Source organism: Prenolepis imparis, unplaced genomic scaffold (genome assembly GCF_030444845.1).
Source record: "Prenolepis imparis isolate NDT839.2.m4 unplaced genomic scaffold, iyPreImpa1.0 SCAF_11, whole genome shotgun sequence".
NCBI lineage: Eukaryota > Metazoa > Arthropoda > Insecta > Hymenoptera > Formicidae > Prenolepis > Prenolepis imparis.
In genome coordinates, this window is record NW_028141169.1 from 14504010 (window position 1) to 14531535 (window position 27526).

At 40.2% G+C, this 27526-nt stretch overlaps 1 protein-coding gene and 1 pseudogene across 1 annotated transcript; one reads left to right on the forward strand and one right to left on the reverse strand.

The window, feature by feature from the left end:
• The first annotated feature begins 2597 nt into the window (after positions 1-2597).
• On the forward strand, positions 2598-10065 carry LOC145942992 (uncharacterized; annotated as a pseudogene).
• Positions 10066-16494: 6429 nt separating this feature from the next.
• LOC145942994 (uncharacterized) lies at positions 16495-17534 on the reverse strand. Its single transcript, XM_083050170.1, has 4 exons — positions 17478-17534; positions 17224-17430; positions 16696-16881; positions 16495-16575 (listed from the first exon to the last, which is right to left on the reverse strand). The coding sequence occupies exons 1-4, from the start codon at positions 17532-17534 to the stop codon at positions 16495-16497; spliced, it is 531 nt and encodes a 176-aa protein (XP_082906296.1).
• Between the last annotated feature and the right edge of the window lie 9992 nt (positions 17535-27526).

Here is a 27526-nt window from a genome sequence, read left to right on the forward strand (position 1 = left end):
ACCCTCATTACGTCTGCGAGTGCCTCTCTAAGGCGGGCGGCAAATTGATCCGCCTTTCCCCCCCAATTTTCCCTGGTGATCTCATACACCATAGATCTCATCCCGTCGCCCCTTTATGGGCCATCACCCGGGGGATGCCGAAATCTGCCAGGTTGATTTTGTCCCTGGCCTTGAGGATCGCCTCCTTGTACCCACCAGGTGGGCACGTGAGGGTGACCGCTGCTGACCGCATCGCCCTCTTCTTCCCTAAGTTGCCCTCGTTAGGCTTCTTCCTCTCCTCAACGCCTTTAGCCCTCTTCTCGATAGGGGGGAGGACGAGGCGGCCTGTTTCCCTTGCTTGGCTTTGCGGGATAACTGTGGTTTCCCCTCTTTCTTTGCAGCACTCTTCTCCCGTCTCCCGACCACCTTGGCCCAGGTAGACTCCTGGACTTCCGCCGGTCGGGGAGGGACGCTGGTCAAGTTGCTGCCAGGCGCTGGGGCGGGTATCATCTTCCCCTTGAGGAGGTCTTCCCTCGGACGCTGTGGCTTCGGTGCTTCCGTAGCAGCAGCGTCCTTCTTCCCCTTATTCCCTTTGCTCTTCTTGTCCTTCTCGGTCCCCGTCTTTGCCACTTGGTTGCCGGCTTCCACCTGCATCTCTTTACGTGGTTCAGGGCGGTTGGCTGGCCCTTGTGTCTCGGCGGGGTTGAGTACCGAGATTGAAGGAGGAGGGACTTCCTGCTTACTGAGCGGGAGGGCTCTTGTAGGGGGTTTCTTTCCCCTTGTGATGTTCTCTCTCTCCTTAAGTAGACGTTGGATCTAGGATGAGAGGTCATCGTAGATCTTCTTTTCCTCCTCCGTCTGAATCCCGGGAGGGTAGTATTCTCCCATTGCCTTTATTGGGGGCCTCATCGGCGTCGGTGGGAGGACCTCTCTCTCCTCTGCTTCGATTTCCATCGGAGTCCCCTCATTCAAGTCCCCTCATTCAAGGAGCGGTGAGGCTTCCCCCGTGTCTGAGGCTTTTCGTGGGCCTGCATTTCCACTCGCGCAGGCGTATCAGGAAGAGTGTTCATCCTCTTCTGTTCCAATTCCTTGAATTGAATACTCTCTTCACCTTAAGGTGGAGCTTTGAGTTCTCCACCTTCAAGGCACGGACCAGCTTTCGTAGCTGCTCAGCCGATCCGTCCTCCTTTCCAATGACTCTGGCTGGGACCCTCTCGCTGAATACCGTTACGGCCGCCTGCAAGTAGCTGGTGGCCTCTTTGATTTTTGCTTGGATAGTGCCCTTCAGTCCTTACTTCGACCTCACGACAGCCTTCATCAGCGTCCGGGTATGCTTCAGACCCTCTGCTGCGACGTCGAGGTTCGGAGCGATCCTGAGATCGTCCGTATACTCCAATGCCAATGTTTGCTTTCTTTGGAAGGCTTTGGAATTCTCCAGGGTCATTGTAGGATCTAGAACGGCCCTTTCATCCTCCTCCGCCTCTCGTAATGCTCGCTCCGCCCTTTTCTTTTCAGCCAGTCTGTACTGGTACGTTGTCTCCGGGCGTCCCCTTCCTCTCATCCTCTTCTTGGAGGGACAGAGAATCTCCTCTGCCTCCGAATATAAAGATTCGGTATTTCCCTCCACATCCGCTAGAGGTTCTTCCTCTCTTGCCAGGGTCGGTTCCTTAGATGGTCCTGGAACCGGTTCTCCAGACAGTCCGGCAATTGCAATTGCAGGATCCTGCACTGCCATTGTCTTGTACCTGGGTCCTGTTTTTTTTTATTCATTCCCGCGCGCGCCCTTGTGGATACGCCTCCACTGGCCTGCTCTTCAATAACGTGTATTGGTGACACGTTAGAAGATTTGGAAGTTCCCACTTCCATATCTTCCTCCTCCCTTTTAGTTATGTATTTGGAATTGAGTTTGTTAGACATTTCATAAGAAAGTATCCCACGACCCGCCACGGCTCCGCCACCTGGGTATACCCTCACCGGCCGGGAGGCGTCCCGAAACATGACCAGCAACGCCCCACCGACCGGGCTCCAAGTTCCCCCGGAGCGGTGGCGTATGGCACTGGCCGGATGGAACATCCCCGGCGCAGGTTTCCAGCCCCTTACTGGCCCACGGGAGTTTTGACGCTCCCGTGGGTTTTCGGGGGTTTCGAGTCTCCGACCTCTCGGACACCGTGACAAGCGACGCCACTCGGGGGGCCATGGACGCTTCGGACAGGGTCGCCGCTCCCCGGCCCTGCCCTACACGCCATTGCGACCAGCACATCTATCGGTGAGAGACACCTTCCACCGGCCGGCTACTTCGGAAGGGGAAACGGTCGCGACCAGCCGGTGGTACCTACACCAGCCGCCGCTGGACCCAGGCCTCGGAATATGTCCGAGCGGCCCCAGCGGCGGCCGTCCCCAGGACGCTGGGACGAGGATCGAGGTTTTCACCCAGCACTCGGAGACGTAAAACACCGCCATTCTCGACCCGAGCCCGGAATACGTCCGGGTGGCCCGGGAGTGGCCGTCCCCGGGACGTTGGGACGAGGGCAAGCCCTCTGACCAGCACCCGGAGACGCTAAACACCCGCCTCCGGACCCCGACCTCGGATTACGTCCGAGCGGCTCCGGAGGCCGTCCATGGGACACTTTGACGAGGGGAGCCCCCCAGCCAGCACTCATAGACGTAAAACACCGCCGTCCCGCGGCCCGAGCACGGAAAACGTTCGAGTGAACGCAGGAACGCGGCCGTCCCCGGGACCCTGGGACGAGGGCTGAACCCTCCATCCAGCACCCGGAGAGCATGCTCTCCGCTGCCCCCGACCCCGCCTCGGCAACGTCCGTGCGGCTCGGAGACGGCCCAGGCCGGCAGTCCGGAACTTCCGGGTGTCTGCATATCTGCAGACAGAACCTGCCGACCCGTCACCTCCCCCTCTATGCGCGTACGTCGGGACCACGTCCCGCCTCCATTTGCACATAGACAGGGAGGCCCGTCTTTGTGGAACGCCGCTTCCTCCCCATGCCAGAGCGCGAGCAACATCGCGGATGATTCCTCGCCGCCACCCCGCCCCCAGACACAAGAGGGGCCGACACCCATACCCTCCCCCAGCGGCCCCCGCCGCAACATCCCACCCCATGAACCCCCCCCCCGAAACGATACACCCCGAAGCTAACTCCGAAATGCACCCTCCGGACGATCCCCAAGACGGAATCCCGCGGCCAAGCCGCAAAGGGGGAAGACTCCCCCGGCCGAGCCTAGGCCCGTGTAACCCCCCTAACACGGTGGGAGAGTAGACCTCTCCCTAACGGTGCCGTGTCACTGGTCGTTTATATTCCGGGTCGCCATCCCTTACCACATACGACCCGAAGCTCTCCGGGGAAGTGGGCCTCGTCCCCCCAAACTGGTAGGGCTCCCCAAGACTCGGGGACGAGCTCTCCGTGGCTCGGGGAGCGTTGTACCTCTTAAACTGAGGTACGAGCTGCTCTAAGCACCCGATCCTCCAGCCGATCGGGTGATCTCCCCCACCACGTCAAGGTGGCGGCTTACGGGGGAGTGCCGTAACTGCCTACACAACGCTACACATCCGTACTCTACTCGAGGGCTACTAATCAGCTTTGTGTAAATATTGTTTTCTAGGGACAATGAAATACTACTAACTACGACGACTATAAAGAAATGGTTGGCATTTTTCTTTTTTTTATTCACGTTTTTTATTCAAAAGACTGAAAAAGAATATTAAATGAAAAATTAAATATGAACAATAAAAATATCAAAAGTATCATTGAAGTAATTCGAATTTTCTTGTATTATAATAAATTTTTGTATGATACATTTTTTTATTATATTTAATTAGTAAAATAAAATCAATTGTTTCTTTTGTATATTTGCAGGTTAGGTATTTTATTATTGATTGAATTTTTATTCATATGTATATATTAATATAATATTATGCATATCTATATCTATATACGTTAATAATTTTGTATCGAATTATTTACAGACTAATTACACAAATTTTACATGTATAACATGGTTTTTACTTTTGCCGAATGGAGAAGAACTGTATAAACATGTTTGCTTTGAGGGAAAAACTATTTATTCGAATGAGGGCATTATTTATTGTTTGAATAATGATAATTTTTCAAATGAAGAAACTCTCATCGAATTTGATCATAGTAATGTTATCTCAGATGATCATGATGATATTAATGAAGAGCGAGAGCCAGATATCCCTCAAGTAAAACATATACTACATCTAAAAAACCTAACAATAATGGTAACTTCTTTTTAATTTATTTATATACTGTGACGTTGTCGTCACGACGCGCGTCCCTCCAGCCGAAATCGTGGGGCAAGGGCCGAGCGGCCGCGCCACGCGAGAGAGAGGAGAGCACGAGAGCCACCGATTTTCCCCGGAGAGACGGCTTGCGAGACCGAAATTATATTTATTAATTCGCGTTTATTTTTATATTTTTTTTCATACACGGAGCCTTATCGAGAGGACAAAGCCAAATAACAACGGCGAAATAGAGAGCATCAAAAACATAGCCGGCAACCTTGGAGGGACATAAAAACCGTCCGGAGCCACAGTATTTACAAAATTGGGAAGTCGGCCAATTCAAGGACGCGGCCGTTACAGCGCAGAGCGCGCAAATCTTCAAGGCCGGGCAGCGACGTACACCGAAAGGGCGAGGAAGTCACCCCGGATCCACGAGGGCGGATCTTATCGAGCTGCAGTTCAGCGGGGCCGAAAATTGATCCCGACCACCCCTCCGGATATTACGAGGCCCAAGGACCGGCGAAACTACCGAGGACAAGGCGTAATGAGCGTCAACAATAATTGTCGCGAATTACCGATAAGAGCGCTGTCGCCCTAAGTACGGCCGTGCGTAAACCGCGCGACAACGATAAGTCGTGCAGCGCGGTAATTGGGTGGGCGTCCGCGCAACCCCTTTCGCGCAAGATTGAGTACCGATATCGATTCGGGGCGGTAGATCCTAGACTCTTGTGCTGCCTGTCGTACGTGTTGCGTGCCCGCTCCCGAGCGACAGCTTATCTCGAGGCTACCGAGATTCCAAAGTTCCGAGGACGCAAAGGTGTCCAGGAGGAGAGATTATCTATCAATGAGGTCACCCGTATACGCAATATTAATTACGTCTTGCATGTCCGAGCCTTAGCCATTCTGACGTCGTCGCGAGTTTTTGGTGTGTAACTTAGATTAAAGGAATTCGCGAGGGCTCTGCCCGACCTTTGGTGCTTTAGTGTTTGCGAGCGATCGACGTCAAGTGGCGAGAGCTTCCGAGACCATCAGTCAGTCAATTAAATTACGCGTTATTAGCGTCTCTCCGGGATTCGGTCGGGTTACGTATCGCGACTGTACGTTGTCGCGTCTTTGTATAATTGCGTCGTGTGATCGAAAGAGTGTCATTGTCGTGTGAGCGTCTCATCGCGGAATTAATTCCGATCTGATTGAAGAGCGCTCGTGAAGAGAGTTCGCGTGAAGCATTTACGATAGTGAGAATATAGGATATTCGCGACCATCGACGAGAGAGTGCGAGTGTGAGAGAGATCACGCGAGAGCGCAAACGCGAAAGAGAGAGAGAGCGAAGTCCCGACCCCGTGCCGTCGGAAGACTATTGTATTGCGCCGCGAGAGACTATCTCGCTCTTATTGTTAAAAGTCTTAGGTTTCGTTAATGATTTTCGTCTTTTTATTATTATTCTTATTCCGCGTTACTATTGTGAGTCCATTATTTTCTTTTTTTTCTGTGAACTGTACAGTTACCGTTAATATTAAGCAAAGCACTAACTTCGTTTATTCCGATTGATATTGTTCCGTTATTTTATTATTATGTTTGTAATTTACAGTTACCGTTATTAGTAATCGAAGCAAGGACTTCATTATTTCCTCGAAAATATAAAGATTGCGTAAATAATAAATAAAAAACTGGTGCTGTTCCCATGACATTTAAATTTTTCGACCATATGGAAAATATTCTTGGTGATCGGAAGACTGTACAAGGTCAAAGTACTATATCATCAACTTTTGCTAATTGTAAGAAGAATCCAAAATCGAAATCAACTATACTGGCGCAAAGCAATACATTTATGGCGCAAAGCAATGCATTCATGGCCAAGGGCGTCCGCAGGATTTTCTCCAGGGGGGGCATCATTTATTGTTAAAATATTACTTCCAGAATACTTATATGATTTAAAATATATACACCTTTTGGTAAAAGCTTTCTCACCGCGACAAGATAGGTGTATGTTGAGAAAGATTTTCTTTTTGTTTATTTTTTAGTTTTGTTTATTAATTTTAAAAAAATTTTTTTAAATTTTTAATTTTTTTTATTTTGTTATTTTAATTTTTTTTTTGTTTTTATATTCTTGTATTTTTTTGTATTTTATTAATTTTATTTCTTACTAACTGTTTTTATTTGATTCCAGTAATTTTATTCAATTTTGATCAAACAAAAAACTAGTCTTCTGTCATCTTGACCAAATTTGTCTATCACTTGAATAATAAAGCTTTCTTCATTATTTGCAATTCTTTGTCTATGAACGCTTAACATGCAAAGACCACTGAGTCTGGATTCAGACATTGTTGAGCGCAACCATGTCTCGCCGTAAGGTGCTGAACGATCTTTCTATAGTTGCTGTCGTAACAGGCAACGATAATGATTTAAGAAGCACAGCTTGAATTGTAGGCACAAATTGGCAGCAGTAAGCATGTCCAGAGTAGATATCTCAGAGTCCTTTACTATCTTGTGCCATACAAGACCCTCATTAAGTAAGTCACCACTTTCATTAATTTTTGACAACAACTGCTTGCTCTGCTCACGGATCATAGTTTTGAAAGTGGAAGGATATAAACGAAAAAGGTTAAAAATACTTGAATTTTCTTCAGAAAATCTAACGCTTAGAACTTATAAGCGAATCTATATACGGTAAAAACAGGCTTAGTTTATAGTATTCTTTGGGATCTTCTGTGGCATAATTCGCTCTTTTAGTGCTTTTTGATACAATCCGTGGCATTTTTATCTCAATACCAATTGAGCAGCTGAATTTCTCGCATTCCGTAAAAATACTATCAAATTCATCCCGTTCTTCATAAAGAATAGAGATTAAACGTTTTATATGATTTTGACATTCAAGCAAATTTATTTGTTTATTTTGCAGTAGTACAGAAATTGGCTCTAATATTTCGGAATATTTTGACATTATAAATAGGCATAATAGAAATATCGGGCTAGTTGCGGCACAGTACAAACAATTAGCTTTTTGCTTACCATTAGTGGACCCTTCAGAAATTTCAAGCAATTTTTCCAATATTGTTCCGAAATTCTTTTTAAATAAACGAATAGATTTGTGCTTCTCGGTCCAGCGTGTTTCACAAAGCATAAGGATTGAAGGAACCAGTTGCCTTCAAATATTACTTTCCCTGAAAAATTTTATAATTTCTTTTATTGTACCTATAGTGTTTCTGACTTCACTTAATTCATGCAAATCATGGACAACTAGATTTAATCTGAGTGACGAGCAATGGACATAATGAATATTTGAGTATTTTCGTTGTTTTATACTCTTCACGCCATTTTCTTTTCCCGCCATTGCAGAGCATCCATCATACCCCTGCCCTACACAATATGCCATGTTTAAATTTAAGCTTTCGCATTTCATTAAAATAGCATCAGAAATAGATTGAGCAAATTAAATAGAAGTGGCCTCAGAGGGCACTCTTGTCTTACTCCCCTCCCAGTCCAGAACCTATCCCCTATCTCCTCTCCTATCCTTACTCTAAAACTTACCTCCCCTAATATATCCTCTTTGAAACTCTTCTTGTATGTTAATTTGCCATCTTCAAAATTGGCAAATCTAACGCCTAAAGACAGCTGTTCTACCCCAGCAATGTCACTGGTTTCATCTGCTAGAATTGAAAAGCATTTGGAGGCATTAGCTTTTGAAATAATATCATTTACTATTATGCTTTCACAAATTTCAATTATTTCATGTTCGGTTCTAACAAATGTATATTGCGCATTCCGTCCGCTTTTTTCCAAATGCTGTTTTAAAACCAAATCATCAGCTTGAATTCGGAACTTTAAAAGATCTTTGAAATTACCTTCATTTGACATTTTGCCACGAAGAGCCGTCACGAGTTCCGCAGAAAACTATTGTTCGTACAATCGAACCTAACTTTTCGCGGTTCTTTGTAATTAAATCTACTCTAGACTGGGAAATTACATTAGAAATGCTCTGTTTCTTGTTTTCTTTTATGGCCATCAAATTGGTTTCATCCGAAACAGCTTGTTTATGCCACTCAGACTGAATATGATTTCGTGCTGCTTCATTAAAATCATTATATTTCTTATATCCTTTTAAAATAAAAGAACTTTGAAATCCTCGACGAACCTTTTGCTTAAATAGGACACAAAATTTACACAAGGCACCGTCGGCAACTTCAGAATATGCCAGCCAAGGAGCATATGTATGTAACCATTCGAATCAAAAGTTTCTTTTTTCACCGATTTTTTTTTAAATTAAAATTTTTTTTCGGAACCCATGTATTCATAAAAACTTCAAGTTTTTCTTTACAAGATAAGTCTAAAGTAGCGCTAATATATCGTCTGATATCAAAAACGTTATTGTTAATGGCAATGTTGGATGAAACTGAAGAAATAATTGAAGCAGTAGAAGTAGAGGGAAGCGAAGATTCAATTTGAGACTCATCGCTTGTCTCTATCCTCGGTTTTTTAAAAAAGTTTCGTATATCCATATCCGCGAATATTTTATAATATATAATAATATTTAATATTTAAAAAAAAGCTATCAAGAAAACTTTCAAAAAGGTTTCTTCTTCTTCTTAATAATATATATTTTCTTTATTTGCTCAATTTATTATAATCTTATTTGTAAAAATAAGATAGGCGTTGATTAAATAAAACTAAAATTTTTTATTTTATTTTTGAAAAGCAATAAATTTGAAAAGCGAAATGAATTAAATTCGAGCAAGATAGAGAGAAAAGCATTAAAAAACTAAAATTCTATTGAAATCAGAAAAAGTATTTTTTTATGAATTAGAGCAGAGATCTCAGCAAGGCTGGTATAAATTTGTCCTTTCTTTATTCCAGTACTGACAATTGAACTCTTTGGTCCGATTCTGTGACTCACGCCTCACGCCTATTGCACCCCACTCACCTCTCGCACGTTAGCAACGAGTGTCCCCCACTCACCGCTCGCGATACGCGTAACTAAGGAGCACAGCGCTTCGTCTTTTGTCAGGAACGTCCGCATGTAAGAATACCTATATATAAGCGCTGTGCTCTTTACGATTAGTTACGCGTATCTGGCGACTCGTTGCTAATACGCGAGCAATGAGTTGGGGGGAATAAGCGTGAATCACTTAATCGGATCGAAATGTGGAAGTAAATCCCAGCACGTTTATTCAAAGAAAGAGTACAAACTTTTTGCTGATTCAAAATTCCAGGGGGGGGCAAATCTTGCCCCTCCCCCGGACGCCCATGTTCATGGCACAAAGCGATTCCTCAATTGGTGACGAAATTGGTGATGAATCACCAAGTACATCAAGTAGTGTAAGTGAAGTAAGTACTAATAGTACTAAGAGAAGAATTTATGAAGATCTATCAAAATCACACGAATTGAGTAAAAATAAACAAGCTATCGAAAAGATGACATTGTCAAATACAGAAACTGTATGTTCTATATCCGTAAGCAACACACAAAAGAGCAAACGCCCTCAATATGGCTCAGGGAGCAGAACAGCGGCAAATAAAATAGAATTAGAAAAACAATGGTTACAATATTTAAAGAATTTAACAGATAGAGATAAGATAAAAAAAGAAAAACTTATGATAAAAGAAAAGCAGAAGTGCAAATGAAAAAGAAATTGATATCATTAAAAGAAAGACAGTTAGATATAAAACAAAATATTGCTAAACGTAAGCAAGAAGAAGCTGAAGAATAGCATCGAGAGAAATTAAACATAGAAAAACAGAAATGTCGGTTGCTTAGAGAGTTATTGGAAACTCGTACTTTGTCTTATAGTAAGCGATTCAAGACTGATAGAGATAATTCATATGAAGAATGAAGAATGTGATAGTTACGTGCAATTTTTATTGTTGTTTTCGTTTTTTAAGTAAATTTTATTAAATATGTATGAAATTAGTTTTTCAACATTTGTTTCTAAGTCCCTTGCACAATATCAGGCAACAGGCAATAGGAACAGGAAATTGAAAATATCCACCAATAAGAGCAGGGAATAACATCTATGCCCTATTTCTTGTTCCTATTGCCTGTTGCCTGGCATTGTGCAAGAGACTATAGTCAGTTTCAAGCTAATATTTATAAATAATAAATAAATAAATGTGATCTGATGTTCTAGATGTCGGCCAATGGAGCCAAGCGCGAAAATTAATTTCTAATTTTTCGGAACAGTATCTCTTGGTTTGAGATCACTGAGTTCCATTTGATTAATTATCAATTAACCTCGTACTTACAATGGAAAAATAGGCGAGAAAAATATAGGTCCGAAAAGTCGCTGAAGCGGGAATTGAACCCGCGTCTTTCGCTTTCCGGGCGACTGCTCTTACCACTAAGCTATTCAGACCCTTTCGATCCTATATTTTTCATTTGCCTTCTAAATTAGATGTTTTTGTAAATAACGCCATGATTAGGCCCAGGCGTAAACTTAAGAAAATATATTTTTTTTTATTTAATCGGCTCTCAATATTAATAAATAATAAATAAATAAATGTGATCTGATGTTCTAGATGTCGGCCAATGGAGCCAAGCGCGAAAATTAATTTCTAATTTTTCGGAACAGTATCTCTTGGTTTGAGATCACTGAGTTCCATTTGATTAATTATCAATTAACTTCGTACTTACAATGGAAAAATAGGCGAGAAAAATATAGGTCCGAAAAGTCGCTGAAGCGGGAATTGAACCCGCGTCTTTCGCTTTCCGGGCGACTGCTCTTACCACTAAGCTATTCAGACCCTTTCGATCCTATATTTTTCATTTGCCTTCTAAATTAGATGTTTTTGTAAATAACGCCATGATTAGGCCCAGGCGTAAACTTAAGAAAATATATTTTTTTTTATTTAATCGGCTCTCAATATTAATAAATAATAAATAAATAAATGTGATCTGATGTTCTAGATGGCGTTATTTACAAAAACATCTAATTTAGAAGGCAAATGAAAAATATAGGATCGAAAGGGTCTGAATAGCTTAGTGGTAAGAGCAGTCGCCCGGAAAGCGAAAGACGCGGGTTCAATTCCCGCTTCAGCGACTTTTCGGACCTATATTTTTCTCGCCTATTTTTCCATTGTAAGTACGAGGTTAATTGATAATTAATCAAATGGAACTCAGTGATCTCAAACCAAGAGATACTGTTCCGAAAAATTAGAAATTAATTTTCGCGCTTGGCTCCATTGGCCGACATCTAGAACATCAGATCACATTTATTTATTTATTATTTATTAATATTGAGAGCCGATTAAATAAAAAAAAAATATATTTTCCTAATATTTATAGTTTTACGTAATAGTTTTATAATGCAGTCAGATAAACATACACCATTATCTGTTAGATGCATACCTAATTTTAAAAAGTTCGGTTTTAACAAATTGTTTAATATGGCGGTTTTATTTTGTTCCCGGAGGGTCTTGATTAATTCTATTTGACAGTATGCAACAATGATGTTTTTATTTCATTTATATTATTTTTAAAAAATTTTCTAACTTAAGAAATAAATATTTTTATATGCTAAAAAGTATTTCGTTGAAAAATGAGTACATGTATATATGGGCTTTTTGTTGCTATGAAGATTTTTATTTTTTGTCTGCTTTGAAGATTTTAATTTTTTGTTGTATAAAACGTACTCATTATATTGTACCTCATAAATAATACAATAAAAATATTCCTAAATAATTGAAAATAACTTTAAATATTTAGATTAATATAAATACTGCAACTTGTTTACTACATCATTTATTACAATAAGTATAATAAAAAAAGTAATGTTATAAAAATGAAAGTCATTAGACATCTAAGAGGTATTTAATTTTATATAAAGATATTTTGTAAAGGTTAGAAATGGTAGAAATAAATAAAAATACGTTTATCAAAATATATGAATTTTTCTTTGGTTTTATTTTAAAACTAAAAAGTAAATAGAAAAATTATAAATATGCAAAATCTTTAGAACTATTCTGGAAACAGCTCGTGGAACATCTGCATTCTTCGATCTATTTCATTTTTATGTCTATTAATATGTTGTAAATTGTTAATTTCATAATTGTCAATCGCGGCATTATCTTCAGGAAAGTCATTAATATCATTAGCAAAGAATTCGTTTTCATCATTTGTTTTTATAACAATATTATGTATAATACAAACGGCTGTTATTAATTTTGGTATGAACTGAATATCAAGTAATTCTAAAAATTACAAATGACGGAAACGTCCTTTCAAGTACCCGAACGCTCTCTCTACTGCCATCCGTGTTGAAGAACGCAAGAAATTGAATTCCGACTGTTGTGCAGTCAAATGTTCGTTGTCTCTAAAAGGTGGTACAAGCCATGATAGCGATGGATAGGCTGAATCTCCTATTATATTATGCACGTTTCATTAGGAAAAATGTTTTCCGTGTCGTTTTGAGCAGTATCATAGCATAATGACCTTCTTAAAACACGTGCATCGTGCAACGAACCTGGTTCTCCACAGTAAACATTTGTAAATTTCATATCTGGATCTACAACACCCTGTAACACGATAGAGAAAAATATTTTTCGATTGCAATAGTCTCTAGGATGATCAACAGGCTATCGAATTGCGATATGCGTACAGTCTATTGCTCCGATACACTTTTTTATACCTCGTTTTGCTTCAAATTTTTGGGAAGTCATGAGGATAGCGTCATTTCCCTCTGGCCACTTTATCTCTTCGTCCAGTCTTGATAATAGCCATTTTACAACATGATGTATTACACGAAAAATCGAGGATACAGATACATCAAATCTATCTCCCAAAGTTCGTAACGGCTCAGTATATGCGATATACCAAGAAATATAAGAAAACTCCACTCAGCAGAGATTTTACGCATACCAGAAGAATGAGATGGGATAAAACCACTTTGCCGCAACATGTCTATACAAATAAATATGACACATGCATTTTTACAGAATGTAAATAATATTTAAATACAATAATAATATTCAATCAATATACCTATTTGAAGATATGCTGTATGTCGCTGTAATCTAAAGTGCTCCTTGAATATAGTATCACTATATAAGTGGACAGTGTTGAGGAAGCCTTGAACTTTGCTACGTCTTCTTCCATGCATAAGAAGTTGATATAATGGAAACAATTATTATCTTTAGCTTCTTCGCTTGAAAAAGATGTATCAGATTCGTTAGAAGAGTTAGTGATTAGCTCATTGTCGTTGAAAACATTTGAACTTGAACTCGTTAAATTTAAACTATCAGAACTGGATGACAGATCTGCAGCAATCGCTATGATTATTTTATCTCTCTTCTCTGGTGACATTGTATATATTATTTTTAATATTATATCTGTGAAACAAATAATAAATAGGTTTAAATAATATTAAATAGTAGATAGATTTTGCTAAAATAAATTATTATTAATAATTATTTATTTTAGCAAAATTATTAATAATTATTAATAATTATTTATTTTAGCAAAATTATTAATAATTATTAATAATAATATAAATCATAAATAATTATTAATATATTAATTATACACAAGATTAAACGCAACATTAAAAAAAATAAAATGTTAAAATACTTATTATTTTCTACTCGAGTCTCAAAAATATTTTTGGAATATTTATATCTACTAGATTGAAACGCAGTTCATCGCCATGGATTAAAAAATATCAAGACATGGACATGATTATGAAAAATCCTAACTCTACTCAAGCACATTAGTACACACTTTGTTCCAATAAAATCGTGCACATCGCTACACTTTGTGCCTTCCTATGTATGTATGTGTTAAGCTGTGTTAAGTAATTGGAAAGCACTTAATAAACAACGGTTATCATGCAAGACCACGTCATTCTTTTATTTTCTAACATTGTATTTAACTTATTGGCTCTTATTAGCCCTCGTTTGAAGTAATTTTGATCCTTACAGAGCCTTTTATTTATTGATTTGTATAGATTATATTGTTGTTATTTAATCAAGTAGAGACGGTGGATTGTAATTATCAAGTGAATTTTATTTGGAACACAAAATTACACGTGCGTGCTATACGATAGCTCAAGTGTGAGTGAGCTTGCTTTTGGGCGGAAGGATATTGGAGCGGCAGGATATTGGATACGAGAGCGCATGATCAGTTGGTCGATCTAGATTATTCGGGGATAATCGATGGCTTTCGATAGCTTTCGTCACGTCCGTCGAACCTGCCGTCGTAAGGCATATACAATAGGATTATTCGTATCTTTATTTCTCTCGCTCAAGCTCTCTTTCTCACTCGCTCGTATCACGCGTATTTACATACATTTGTTCGACCTACATGCTAACAGTCCTGTAGTACGAATAAACGTACTTATTTAACACTCCCCTCGTTTATGTGCTTCAGGTCACTGATACAAAGTTTTGATTTGATATTATGAAAACGGTTTCTTGGCAGAGCTTTTGTGAACAAATCTGCCAGTTGGTTTTTGGTACATACATACTCAATGTCTATGACATTGTTTTCAACCTTTTCTCTAATGAAATAAAACTTAATATCTATATGCTTGGTTCTTTTATGAAATTCAGGATGTTTTATTAACTTGATACTGCTTTGATTGTTGATGTAAAGTTTTGTAGGAGAGATAATTTACAATCTAAATCATTTAGTAGTTGACGAAGCCACACTGCTTTCTTTGCTGCCTGTGCGGCTGCAACATATTCTGCTTCCGTTGTGCTGAGTGTGACTAATTTCTGTCTTTGTGAGAACCATGTAACTGGCATGTTGCCTATTTTAAAGATATACCCCGACGTTGATCTCCGAGTATCGATGTCTCCAACAAAATCGGCATCGGAATAACCAATTAACAATTCGTTATTATCGTGACTTTCGACGGACGTTTTGTTCGTCCGTCACAGGGGCGGAGTCGCCCGATCGAGAGAGGATTTAGGAGCACTCTCTTCGGGAGAAAGGGCTATATTTGGTTGGCGTGCGACGACCTTTTCGTCGTCTCGCGTGTAGTTAGAATTTAAGTAATTGCTATGCGGAAGGGTTGAAGTGAGCGGCCACCGGCTACCCATGTGCAGGAAGAAACGACTTCCGGGACGACGACCAGACTGGAGGAGTGAACGACCTGGGCAGAAGCGGCACGTGCGGAGACGCCCGATCAAGTAAGATCCTTAATTAAAAGAATACGATGAATATCGAGTAAGGGCCCGTTACTGCCGGACAATAATTTGCAGCCTCGGTAAGCGGAACACGGCAGCTGAGCGGAGGAGACAATAGGCGCCGACATCCCAAGGCAGGGATGCTCACTCCGATGGGACTCCAGGAGTCACCGTCCCGAGGCAATCGTAGGGACCGCCGGAGATTGATCACCTCACGACGCGTCCAACACAATCGACCGTATTAATACAGCAGGAAAGGAGAGGTCAACCGGAACATGCAAGCGAGCGGCCACAGTATAAATCCGCTTCAGCAATAACGAAACGCTGCCGAGAGTTGAAATTACCCGGAGTAACGAGAGCCCAGGGAAGCAGAAGAATCGTTACGGATCTCACATCGATTATCTATCAGGACCGGCGCGCGCAGTGCCGGAGAGCAACCTGCGCGCGCAACAGCTGAGTCGGAGGCTACCGGTGTGCCACGGGCCCATCATCGTTCACTGTTCGACCGGACGGCATCTAACGAGCCTCGAGGGACACCGACGGGTCACAGCGCATATTTCTTGTAAGGCCGCCACTTCGACTGTTCGGTAAGAGCGAATCCGGCGGGGACCCGTGTCTCGATTGGACGGGAATTAGTGAAGCATGTGTTTAGTCTACCGAGAATTATAGTTACCGAGCACGAGAGTGTGCAAGAGACACGGCGCCCGTACCGAGATTCGCCATAGTAATAAGAATTCGCCGCCCCTCTCTCTCCGGGGACCGCCGTACCACGTCGAGAGTCCTATATGTATCGTTCGATTAATTGTTAGTCTTCGTCGATGTTAAAAGTAATAAGTGATTAACTTTTGTACTCCCGAAGGATCGATTGTTGTGCAATCGTTCGGGGTAGAGTCATTCTCCCGTATATTAGCGTATCATGTATTGTCGTCTCGGGATGTAATTTGAGATGTCTGTTTCTTCCGCCGGGAGAGACATATATTGAATAACCAAGGTTCTCGTTTTTGATGAAAGTTTACCGAGGATTTGTAAACGTATTATACGAGTGGCTATTATTTAAATGTATATTAACTTTTATTTATTACTTCTCGAATCATTGACCCCCTCGCTCTCCTGTTCCCCGGAACTCCGATCACGATATCGTTTTAGAGAAAAATCCCGCCCCTCTGCCGATTCTCGAGCTGAGTTACCGAGTTAATGTTTTGTGCGGTGTGGCCTAACCACACCTGGCGCCCAATAGACAATTTTGACTATATTATAGCTGTGACTGCCGAAATAAAGAGCGACTTAGTTGCACGGAATTGAGAAAAGAAAAACCGTCGCAACTTATTTGAGTAACGACTAACAACGTTGACCGCATAAGCAATATCGGGCCTCGTGACTAAAGCAAGAAACGTGAGAGATCCTACTGCTTCTCTATACGGTACGTTGACAATCTCTTGGTCCTTTGAATCAATTTCTGTTTGAATCGCATGAAGATCCGTGAGCACGCTTACGGTATTTGCATTAGTCATTCCGAATTTCTTAATTATCTGTGACGTGTATGCGCTTTGGTTAATAAATAACATTTTGTTTACTCGATCGCGTACAATTTGCATACCTATGAATGAACTAACATCGCTTGTGGTTAAATCAAACGCTTTTCTTAATTTTTCCAGGACTAACTTAATCGCGTTTTTGAAACTGCTTACAATTAATCCGTCGTCGACAAATAGTACAAGATATAGTATGTTTTTATTTATAACAGCACAATATATACATTTATCAGCTTTACTTTCTTTGAATTTACAGTTACTAAGAAATGCGTGGAATTTCTGGTTCCAGCAACGCGGAGCTTGTTTGAGTTCATATAAAGATTTGTTTAACTTACAGACTGACGTGTCAGAAATACCTGGTCCTTTTAGCCCCTCGGGTGCCTCCATGTACATTGTTTTCTTTAGCTCGCCATACAGGAACGCAGTTCTCACGTCAAACTGCGTTATTTCCAGGTCTCTGTGTGTTGCTAGGGCTGACAGCACTGTCAGGGAATCATACCGTGCTACTGGTGCGAACGTTTCTCCAAAGTCCGTCCCAAATTGTTGCTGGAAACCGCGTGCACAAAGTCTTGCTTTGTATTTCAAGACTTTACTTCCTGAATCCTGAAGGACCTTAAAGACCCATTTCGAACTGATAACTTTCTGCCCATCCGTTCTCAAGACTTGAGTCTAAGTGGCGTTTTGTTTGTGAGCTTCTAGCTTGTCCTCGATGGCCTGTTTCCATTTATCTGAGTCTTTTCCTGTGATGGCCTCCTGAAATGTTTCGGGTATTAAATGTTGTGCAAAATTTAATTCATACTTTGTCGGAGGACGAATTGTGGCTCTGTCGCGAAGCGATCTGATCAGAGTTGAGAAGGTGTCTGACTCCGGGCTTTCGGAATCCTCTATTTCCGCCTCGGATTCGTTCGAGCTTATTGCCAGGACGTCTCCCGCGTCTTCAGCCTCTCCTCCATTTTCCGTCTCCTTGTTAGTTAAGCATACTCCAGGATTAACGCTAAACTCCTTGTTCTTCATTTGGCAGTTACTCTTGTTGAAGACGACATCTTTCGTTATTGTTATTTTGTTCGTTTAAGGATCCCATAGTCTGTAGTTTGAAGATTCCGCCTGATAACCCACTAGTATCAGTTTCTTCGACTTCCTGTCCATTTTGTGTCGAAATTGTTTGTTGATATGTGCATACGCTTCCAAGCCAAAAATTCTGACGTGCGATAAGTCTGGTTTCTTGTTGTGCCACTTTTCGTATGGAGTTACTTCTTTTTCCTTTTTTATTAATGTCCGATTTAGGATGTATACTGCAGTGTTGACTGCTTCCGCTCACAGTTTAGTCGGTAGGCTCCTGGCATGTATCATCGACGGAGCACTCTCTACGGTCGTACGATTTTCACGTTCGGCCTTCCTGTTTTGCTCGAGAGTGTACGGTGCTGTATTCTCCATGATAATACCATATTTCTTCAAGTAATTTTCCATCTGGTGGTTGACATATTCTCTGCCGTTGTCTGCTCTTACGGTTTTTATGCTGTGTCCGTATTTATTCTTCATTATCTCGTTAAATTCCGCGAATTTCTCTAGCACGTCTGATTTATGCTTCATGAAGTAAATTGTCCTGTAGTCTGTGGCTTCGTCGATGAATAGTATATAGAATCTGGCTCCTCCGATGGATGTTTCAGAGAACGGGCCGCACACGTCCGTGTGAATTAGTTCACCAGGCGTCCATCTCTCTTTACCGATGTTTTTCTTGTCAAATTTTAGTTTGTGGGATTTGCCAAATTGACAGGATTCACAGAAGAAATCCTTGTTGCTGGATATTTTAACTCCTTGTACTGTTTTGCTTGCCTGTTTAAGCTGCTTCGCATTAATGTGTCCTAGTCGCTCGTGCCAAATTTGCAGCGTGGTGGCTGTCACGTTTGCTTCGTTTCCAGCGTCTTGATCACTTGTAACGACCTTGAAAAGAAGTCTGTATATGTCGTTTGTGTCTGTTTGTAACCAACAGCTTGAGCCTTGTTTTCTTTCTTGAGGATGACAGTGTGTTCGTTAAAAATTATCCGGAAGCCCTTCTTAACACACGCACCGACCGAAAATAAATTCTTCTGAATTTGAGGTACATACAAGACGTCGTTAATTCTTGATCTTTGCGATTTTCCGTTGATGAATTTATTAATAATTACAATGCCTCTTCCGTTCACTTTACACTGTTTGCCGTCGCCTAATGACACCGCTTCATCACATACTGGTTTAAAGTTTATAAGCCACTCTCGCCGATTTGTCATGTGGCAAGATGCGCCACTGTCGGTGATCCAAATGTCCTTCATATCCATAGACATTATTTCTTCAATTTCATTGATGGAACGACTACTACTTGACGACTCACGATCCTTTTTCGATAATGCAGTAAACGCACAATTGTCGCTGTTTTTCTTTCCTGACTCGTACTGCTTGTTTCTTTTCATCTTGTAGCAATCGCGCGCAAAATATCCTTTCTTTCTACAATAAAAAAAACATTCGACAGGCGACTTCGCATTCCGATCGTTTTTCTTTTTACTTTTTCCGTCTTGTTCGGCACGCGCGGCACTGTTTCTTTTTTTGCTCACACTTAAGGCAGAGAGAGCACTCGTGGCATTGTCTTCTTCCGACATCCGATTCTCTTCTTTAATTAATCTTTTTAGTAACACTCCAATCTTCTGTTCCGTCACCGGCACGCTGTCCCACGCCGTGACCAGTGTGCTATATTTCGGATGCAATATCCAAGTATTTTTGCCATTATATGCGTTTCATTTATATCTTGTCCGGCGTCCTTGAGTTGACTGGTTAATTTTTGTACGTTAGTCACATGCTGTATCACCGTATCCTCTGATTTCATCCGGTATTTATGATACCTCTGGAGCAACAGCAATTTGCTCGAGGCTGACCGTTGTTCGTAGATGCTAGTCAGAGTATTCTACATGTCTTTTGCCGTCGTACATGTCGTTAGTCCTCTCAACTACTCTCTCTCCAACGATAACGCGATCAAGCTCATGGCCTTCGCGTTTTCTTTTATCCATGCCTTGACTGCTGCGTTGGCTCCGTTTCCCGCCGGTCTCTCTCTCGTGCCGTCTATCACATGCTCCAAGCCGTGAGCGACGAGTAATTGTTTAATTTCAAATTTCCATGTTTGAAAGTCTGAGCCACCGAATTTTGCAATCCCTTTCGCAAGAATTTCCAATGCCATTGCACCACTCACTTACACGTGTCTCACCACAGGAAATAAAATTATCTCGCTCTTTTAAGTCTGATTGTCCAAGTCACTTTTTGCGTACCTTTGTAACCTTCTGTTATTTTATTCGCGCACTGTTGCGATGACCTGGGCCCATAATCTGTTGTTATTTAATAAAGTAGAGACGGCGGATTGTAATTATCAAGTGATTTTTATTTGGAACACAAGATTACACGTGTATGCTGTTCGATGGCTCAAGTGTCAGTGAGCTCGCTTTTGGGCGGAACGATATCGGAGTACGAGATTAGCGCATCAGATCGATCGGTCGATCTAGATTATTCGGGGATAATCGGTGGCTTTCGATAGCTTTCGTCACGTCCGTCGAACCTGCCGCCGTAAGGCATATATAATAGGATTATTCATATCTTTATTTTTCTCGTTCAAGCTCTCTCTTTCTCACTCGCTCGTATTACGCGTATTTACAAACATTCGTTCGACCTACATGCTAATGGTCCTGAAGCACGAATAAACGTACTTATTTAACATATACATATATATATTTTATGATTTATATTCCAAGTAAATGCCTGTTGCACAGAACAGCTATAATATAAACAAATCTTAAGTACGAAATTCTAGGAAGAAAAAAGAAGATAAAAAATTGCTGATTCATGTGGAGACATAAGACCGAAGGTTATTTAAATATTATGTTTTCGTTAATTTTCGATTTTAATCTCCGATATATATGTATACGTGTCTGAAGTTATTACGTTCGCGTAATTAGCCGAACACACGCATTTTTAAAATTTTAATCTTTAATAATAAATCTATTATCGTTGATACAAGTCGTTGATTCGAACATTATATATATTCCTGACAATCCGGAAATAATATTAAATAAAACTTTACAATACAGTGAAAGACACGTGAGAAGCATTTAGCTTTCTGTTTATATGTTGTCGAATTCATATAAACGCGAAAAAGAATGGCGATATAGGCAGAAGAAAAGAAAATCAAAGTAGATGCCAAGTAAGTGTAATGATGAGGAGAATAATGATGAGATAAACAGAACACCAAATGTTGAAAATGAGGATAGGATTAACTTTGAGCAACATGAGTTAAATATCAGTGAGCAATTTTTGAGTTCTCATAATTTAAAACTCCATCGAAAATAAATTTATATGCGAATCAATAATCAGTGATTGTGACATAAGCAGCGATGATAATAATATCATCCCTACTGATTCGTCAATTGTTAATCAACCATCTGTGCTACTTGGAATGGAACAGAAGATCCGCGACTGGGCAGTACGTAATCGAATCAATATAACACTCACTGCAATGACTGATTTACTGAATGTATTAAGAAATGAAGGCTACACGTTATTACCGAAGACTGCTGAAATCTTATTGGGGACAATGCATAGCAGGTCATTTAAAAAAATGCCAGGCATTAACAATATTGTAGGAGAATATACATATTTAGATATCAAAAAAGGCTTTAAAAATATTATCTCCCCGGATCATCCGGGCCGGATGTATATACTGAAGAAACTATTTCTCTCTTAATACATGTTGACGGAATGCAAGTTTATCACAGCTCTTCAAAACAAGTTTGGTCTATTGCTATGAAAGTTTATCATCCAAATTATATTGCCAAACCTTTTGTAGCAACAATTTATTGTGGAGATTCTAAACCTCTTTCTGTTGAAAATTATTTTTCTGATTTTGTAGTAGAAGTAAATGACTTAATTGAAAATGGAATAGAATTATACGGCAAAAACTACTCGATTAAAATCATGGCCATAGTGGCTGATTCTCCTGCCAGAGCATTTCTGAAGTGTTGTAAAGTATTTGGAATATTTTATGCTTGCGAAAGATGTACAACAAAAGGTACATTAGTAGGAATTGGAAGATCCAAGACACGAGTAAATCCTCAAATTGATGCTGAATTGCGTACGCGGTAATCGTTTGAAGAAAAACTTCAACGCGAGTATCACTATAAAAGTTGTAATTCGCCGATACTTTTAATGAAGAACGTTGATCCAATCAAGCAAGTTGTTTTGAAAGTTATGCATTTATTTTATTTGAATACATGAAATGGCTTTTGAATAAGTGGACATCAAGAAATGAAGCAACACGCATGAAATTGACTGATCTTACACATCTTCAAACTACAATGACACAATTGACCAGTGATATTCCGTGTGAATTTCAAAGAAAGAAATTTGATATGTATCATATCTCTCGATGGAAGGCATCACAGTTGAAGTTTATGCTCAATTATTGTGGAGCTGTAGAATTGAGAAACATCCTATCGAGCCAGTGTTGCCAAGTTAGGGGATTTCCCCCTAGATTTAGGGGTATTTTACCTGGTTTAGGTGAGAAATAGGGGGAAAAAATTTTTAGGAGATTTTTTAGGGGATTCTGAAGCTTTTTAGGATATTTTTTAGGGAATGCACATGCATGATTATACAAAGCCTGCGTTCCGAAATTCACTGCCAATACTGGAAATTTATAATTTACGTTACATATATTGTAGATTTTCAGTACTAACAGTGAGTTTCGGAACGCAGCCAAAATTAATACTACGAGTTCTCCAAACTCTAACCTAACCTAACCTTGCAACCGCAGGTCCGGGTGGAGAGGATGGTGACAGCCGGAGCCAGCAAAGAGCCAGCCAAGCAGCCGCCAAGCCCGTCTAAAGAGGAGAAGACGGCTGAAGGGGTTCCGAAAGGCCAGATCCGGGACCAGGGAAAGAGGTCAGCCGCTGCCGACTTCTTCTGAGGTAACTAAGTGACAGGAGACAAACAGTTACCGACAGCCGACGGTCGGTAACTAACCGACCCGAGGAAGAAGGACTTTACACGTCGAGCCTGACAACTTACCGACGGACGATAAGTGACCGACTGTAAAGTCAACACAAAAAACTTACCGACTTACCGACCGAGCACAGTCGGTAAGTGTACCGACACTCGGACTTACCATCAATGGTACTTACCATTGCGGAGACAAGCATATTATATTTAGTTCTTATTTAATCATTAATTATTATTAATTGCGATACAATTAAGTGTTTATTGAACTGTTAGCGGTTAGATATGATAAGCGCAAAAGATATAATATGTATTTAGAGTGTAAGACGCGTATGCGTGATTGTAGGAGGCGCAGGCGCAAGGAGCTCTCCATCATGCGGAGTGGGGGCTCACGGCTATAAAGGGAGAGCCGAGAGAGGGATCGAGGCTCTTGCTCTCGCGACCACCGACGTGGAAAGACGCATGAGTCAGTCGTGCAATATTAACCATAGAATACTTTATTTTATTTGTGCGGAATATTTTATTTTGTTTTTGGATGTGACGGGAGAGATTTAGTTTATATTAATTTTAAATAAATATTTTATATTTATAATATAAAACCGAGCTCGTTCATTTATCCATAAACGAAATCCTGTGCGTGGAGACGTCTTCGGTGAATCCTGGACAGGTCCTGACGCATAGACTGGAAGCTGCCACATCCTGGTGGTTCCTGTAACAGTAATTAATACGATTAATTATTAACGAAGTGTGTGACGCGAGTGTTGCGTCATTGCATATGACGAACAAAGGTGACAGTTGGATGACGTCATCTTGTGCCTTTGTCTCTGACAAAGGAAGCTACGCAGTAGCAGCGAGCAGTGAAGCAGTAAAGGTGCTCATCTGCAGAAGGGGTTCTCATCCTGAGGATCCAAAGGTCTTGTCTGAAGACAAGGTAAACTAAGTAGCAGTGGTGATCATCTGGAACAGGGGTTCTCATCCTGGGGATCCAGAGGTCCTGTCTGTGGACCAGGTAGACTACGCAGCAGCGGTACTCATCTGGTGAAGGGGTTCTCATTCTGGGGATCCAGAGATCTTGTCCGTGGTGTAGAGAAACGGACTGGCGACCGTGTTAAAGGTAGGAAAACTACCTAAACAACATAACTCCCGAACTCTTAAGACCCATCGTCCGGTCACAACCTAACCTAGCCTTTGACCAACGCAAGATTGCGTTATCGTATCGTCGTTTGTTGTGGATTTGCTTTGATCTTAAGACGGGGAAATCCCGAAGATATTGAAATAATATATTGTATATGAAAGGTATATATATATATGAAAGATGCCCAAAATCCAAAGTAAAAAAAACATATGTACAAAAGTATATTAAAAATTGGGAATTTTATCCTAATTTTAAAGGTAGGTTTTCGCCGAAATATATACATTTTCCATGAAGCTCAAGAATTGAGTTTATTCTCTACGTTTTTAATATATGTCGTTCTTTTTATTTGTTCCATGTATACAATATGGTCTTAATAAAATTTCATTAACACAATATATAGGGTGGTTGAAACCATCGCCTGACGGGGACTCAACCAATGCATTCTGTGTCTATTGCAAGACAATTCTTAAGGCTCATAAGAAAACTCTCCAAGATCATGGTATTTCGAAGAAACATATACAATGTGCAAAGAATCAGCAAATCGCTGCTGTTTTACCAAAGATCGATACATTCGCTAAAATAACTCTGTCTCAACAAAGAAAGATAGCTGAATTGAAAATCGCGACGTATGTAGCAGAACATTGTTCGATTAAAACTATCGATCATCTCTCAATAATGATAAAAAGTCTCGATGAAGAATCTCAAGTGCTGCAAGATATCAAGCTGCATCGCACAAAATGTTCTGCTCTTATCAATAACATCTTCTATTTAACGCCGTGTATTTTGGAAGAGTTATTAGAGGACATTAATCAGTCATATTTTTCGTTAATACTCGATGAATCTACTATGATTGATACCAAAAAAATCCGTTGCTTGATGATGCGCTATTTCAGCGAGTCGAAAAAAAAGATCGTCACAACATTTTATCGATTAATCGAAATAAAAGCTGGGACGTCGGATGCCATTGCGAAAGCAGTACTGCATCAATTGAAGACTGACGGTTTAAAGCCCGAAAAACTATTGGGTCTCTGTGTCGATGGAGCAAGCGTAAATGTAGGGCGGCATCATTCGGTCACAACAATATTGCGAGAGCAGATTAATCCAGAGCTCATTGTTATCACATGTATTTGCCATTCTTTGCATCTTGCAGCCGAAGCAGCCTGCAAAGCTCTACCGAGACATTTAGATTTTATGATACGTGAGACTCACAGCTGGTTCTCTCACAGTACAAAACGGCAATTGGAATATGCAGAGATCTACAAAACTCTTGCGGGTGCATTACCAAAAAAAACCATATTGTATACAACTATCAAACACACGCTGGTTAGTGAGGCTTCAGGCTATAGATACAATACTAGAGCAATGGGATGCGTTAAAACTACATTTTCAAATAACTGAAAGCAACAAAGAACGTTGTTATACAGCTCATCAATTGTACGGAATGTATTGCACTCCGGAAAACAAATTATTCTTGACATTTCTGAGCAACAGCCTGAAGGGCATCATGGCAATAAACAGATTATTTCAATCCGAATCTGTTGATCCAATGAAACTGTTTGAAGATGTGAACAATTTGATATACTCGAACCTCCAAATTCTTGTTGTTCCTTCAAGGTTGCAGAAAATATCGCGATATGAATTAGCTACTTTTGATTTTAAACAACATTTAATGCCTCTCCAATGTATGAACTTTGGGTATGAATTCAATTATCTGAGTGCTAGTATAAAGCCAGAAACCGTTAATCAGATCAAGGAACGGTGTAGAGATTTTTTGAGCTTGCTATATTCGGAGTTACAGAAGAGAATTCCAGAAAACATTAAAATGCTCAAGAAAATATCTACTTTTTCGCCAGAATCAGCCTCTTCTCAAATCAAACCAGATATAACTGAAATTGCCTCAAAGTTAAAAAAAAGTGTATGTACTAACATAGACTGTACGATACGAGAGTGGAACCTTCTTCACACTGCACAAGTTAAGAATTGTACAAGCACCGAAAGCTTTTGGATCGAAGTGTATGATATCAAAGACGCCGGCGGAACAAAACGATTTGAAAATATTTCCAAGCTTGTGCTCGCTCTATTATGTCTTCCATTTTCGAACGCTTCGGTCGAACGCGCCTTCTCTATAATGAGTATAGTAAAGGACAAGTTGCGGAACAAAATATCGATTGCAATGGTAGAGGCAATTATGCATATCCGCCTCACTCTGAACATTGACTGCTGTGATTTTAAGCCTACTGCTACTATGTTGAAGCGTTTCAACACTGAAACTATCTACACTAATATAGATGAAAAGGACGTTGCAATTTTAGATGTTTTTCCCGACAAATGCTCGGTCTAGATATACTATGTCTATATGGTTATAATTTATAATATCTCAATTCTAGATAAATGCAGATAGTCTCATTTCATTGCATTCGTTTATTCTTTCTTTTCATTAAAAAGTAAAAATACGATTACGGTAATTCTCGTTATCTTGACTATATTCGCACCCTCATTCTCGTTATAGGCTTTAATATGAATATTCGTTCCCTTTACTTATTCCGCTTGTTCTAATGGCTTGGATTTTATACATAAGCGTATATGTTGGCTACAGAGAAAAAAAGAGATTTCCCTCAATCATTAATTCCACAAAAAATAAAAAACTGAACTGAAAAAACTAAACAATATAAAAAAATCATAATTGTCTTTTTTGTGCCGTCAAATGCAGTGCAAACATGTAAATATAAAAAATAGCTTAATGAAATACATTGTTTGATATTATTAGGATTATACAATTTTATATATAATATATATTAATTTTAAAAAAAATTTAAAGAAAAGCAGCGCCATCAGTACGGGGATTCTGTAACTCTAAACGACGATGTCGCTATCGTTAATGTATCGTTACGCATATATATATGATTTTTTTTCTCATTGGACAATTGACATTTTCATTGGTCTGCCAGCCAATAGGGGCTATTTAGGGGATTTCTAGGGGGAAATGAAATAAGCCTAGGGAGAGGTCACACAGCCACCTGGCAACACTGTATCGAGCCATCATTATCGTCATTTTTTGCTGTTCGTGTGTGCAAGTCGCATTTTGAACAATAAAGAATTTATTTCGGATTCAACTGACTATGCTAATGACTTATTGAGAAATTTTTTCATTTGTTACCTTCTTTGTATGGAAGAGGTAGTCAAGTTTTGAGTTGGTATAACATTATTTACATTGCTGATGATGCCAAGCATTTTAAAATATCACTGAATGATCTCTCGGGTTTTAGGGGCGAAAGTTACATAGATTACATAGGTTTATTCAAAAAATTCATTAAATCATCTAATAAACCACTAACACAAATTGTGAACCGACTTGATGAGCTTGAGTCCGACGAACGGATGATAATTAAGAAAAAATACTTATTGAATGATTGGATCATCTCCAAGAATCCTGAAGTGATATTTTACCATAAAAAAATTATATAACAGCAAGCCAAATCAACATATGTAACATTATTCTAA

What these genes read in the sequence shown, in the direction of transcription:
- LOC145942994 (XM_083050170.1), bottom strand. Translation starts at nt 17,534, where the DNA reads ATGGGCAGAAAGTTATCAGTTCGAAATGGGTCTTTAAGGTCCTTCAGG. An exon ending in GGTCCTTCAGGATTCAGGAA is followed by an intron (nt 17,431 to 17,477) that starts GTAAAGTCTTGA and finishes CGCGGTTTCCAG; the next exon opens with CAACAATTTGGGACGGACTT. An exon ending in CAGGTATTTCTGACACGTCA is followed by an intron (nt 16,882 to 17,223) that starts GTCTGTAAGTTA and finishes TACACGTCACAG; the next exon opens with ATAATTAAGAAATTCGGAAT.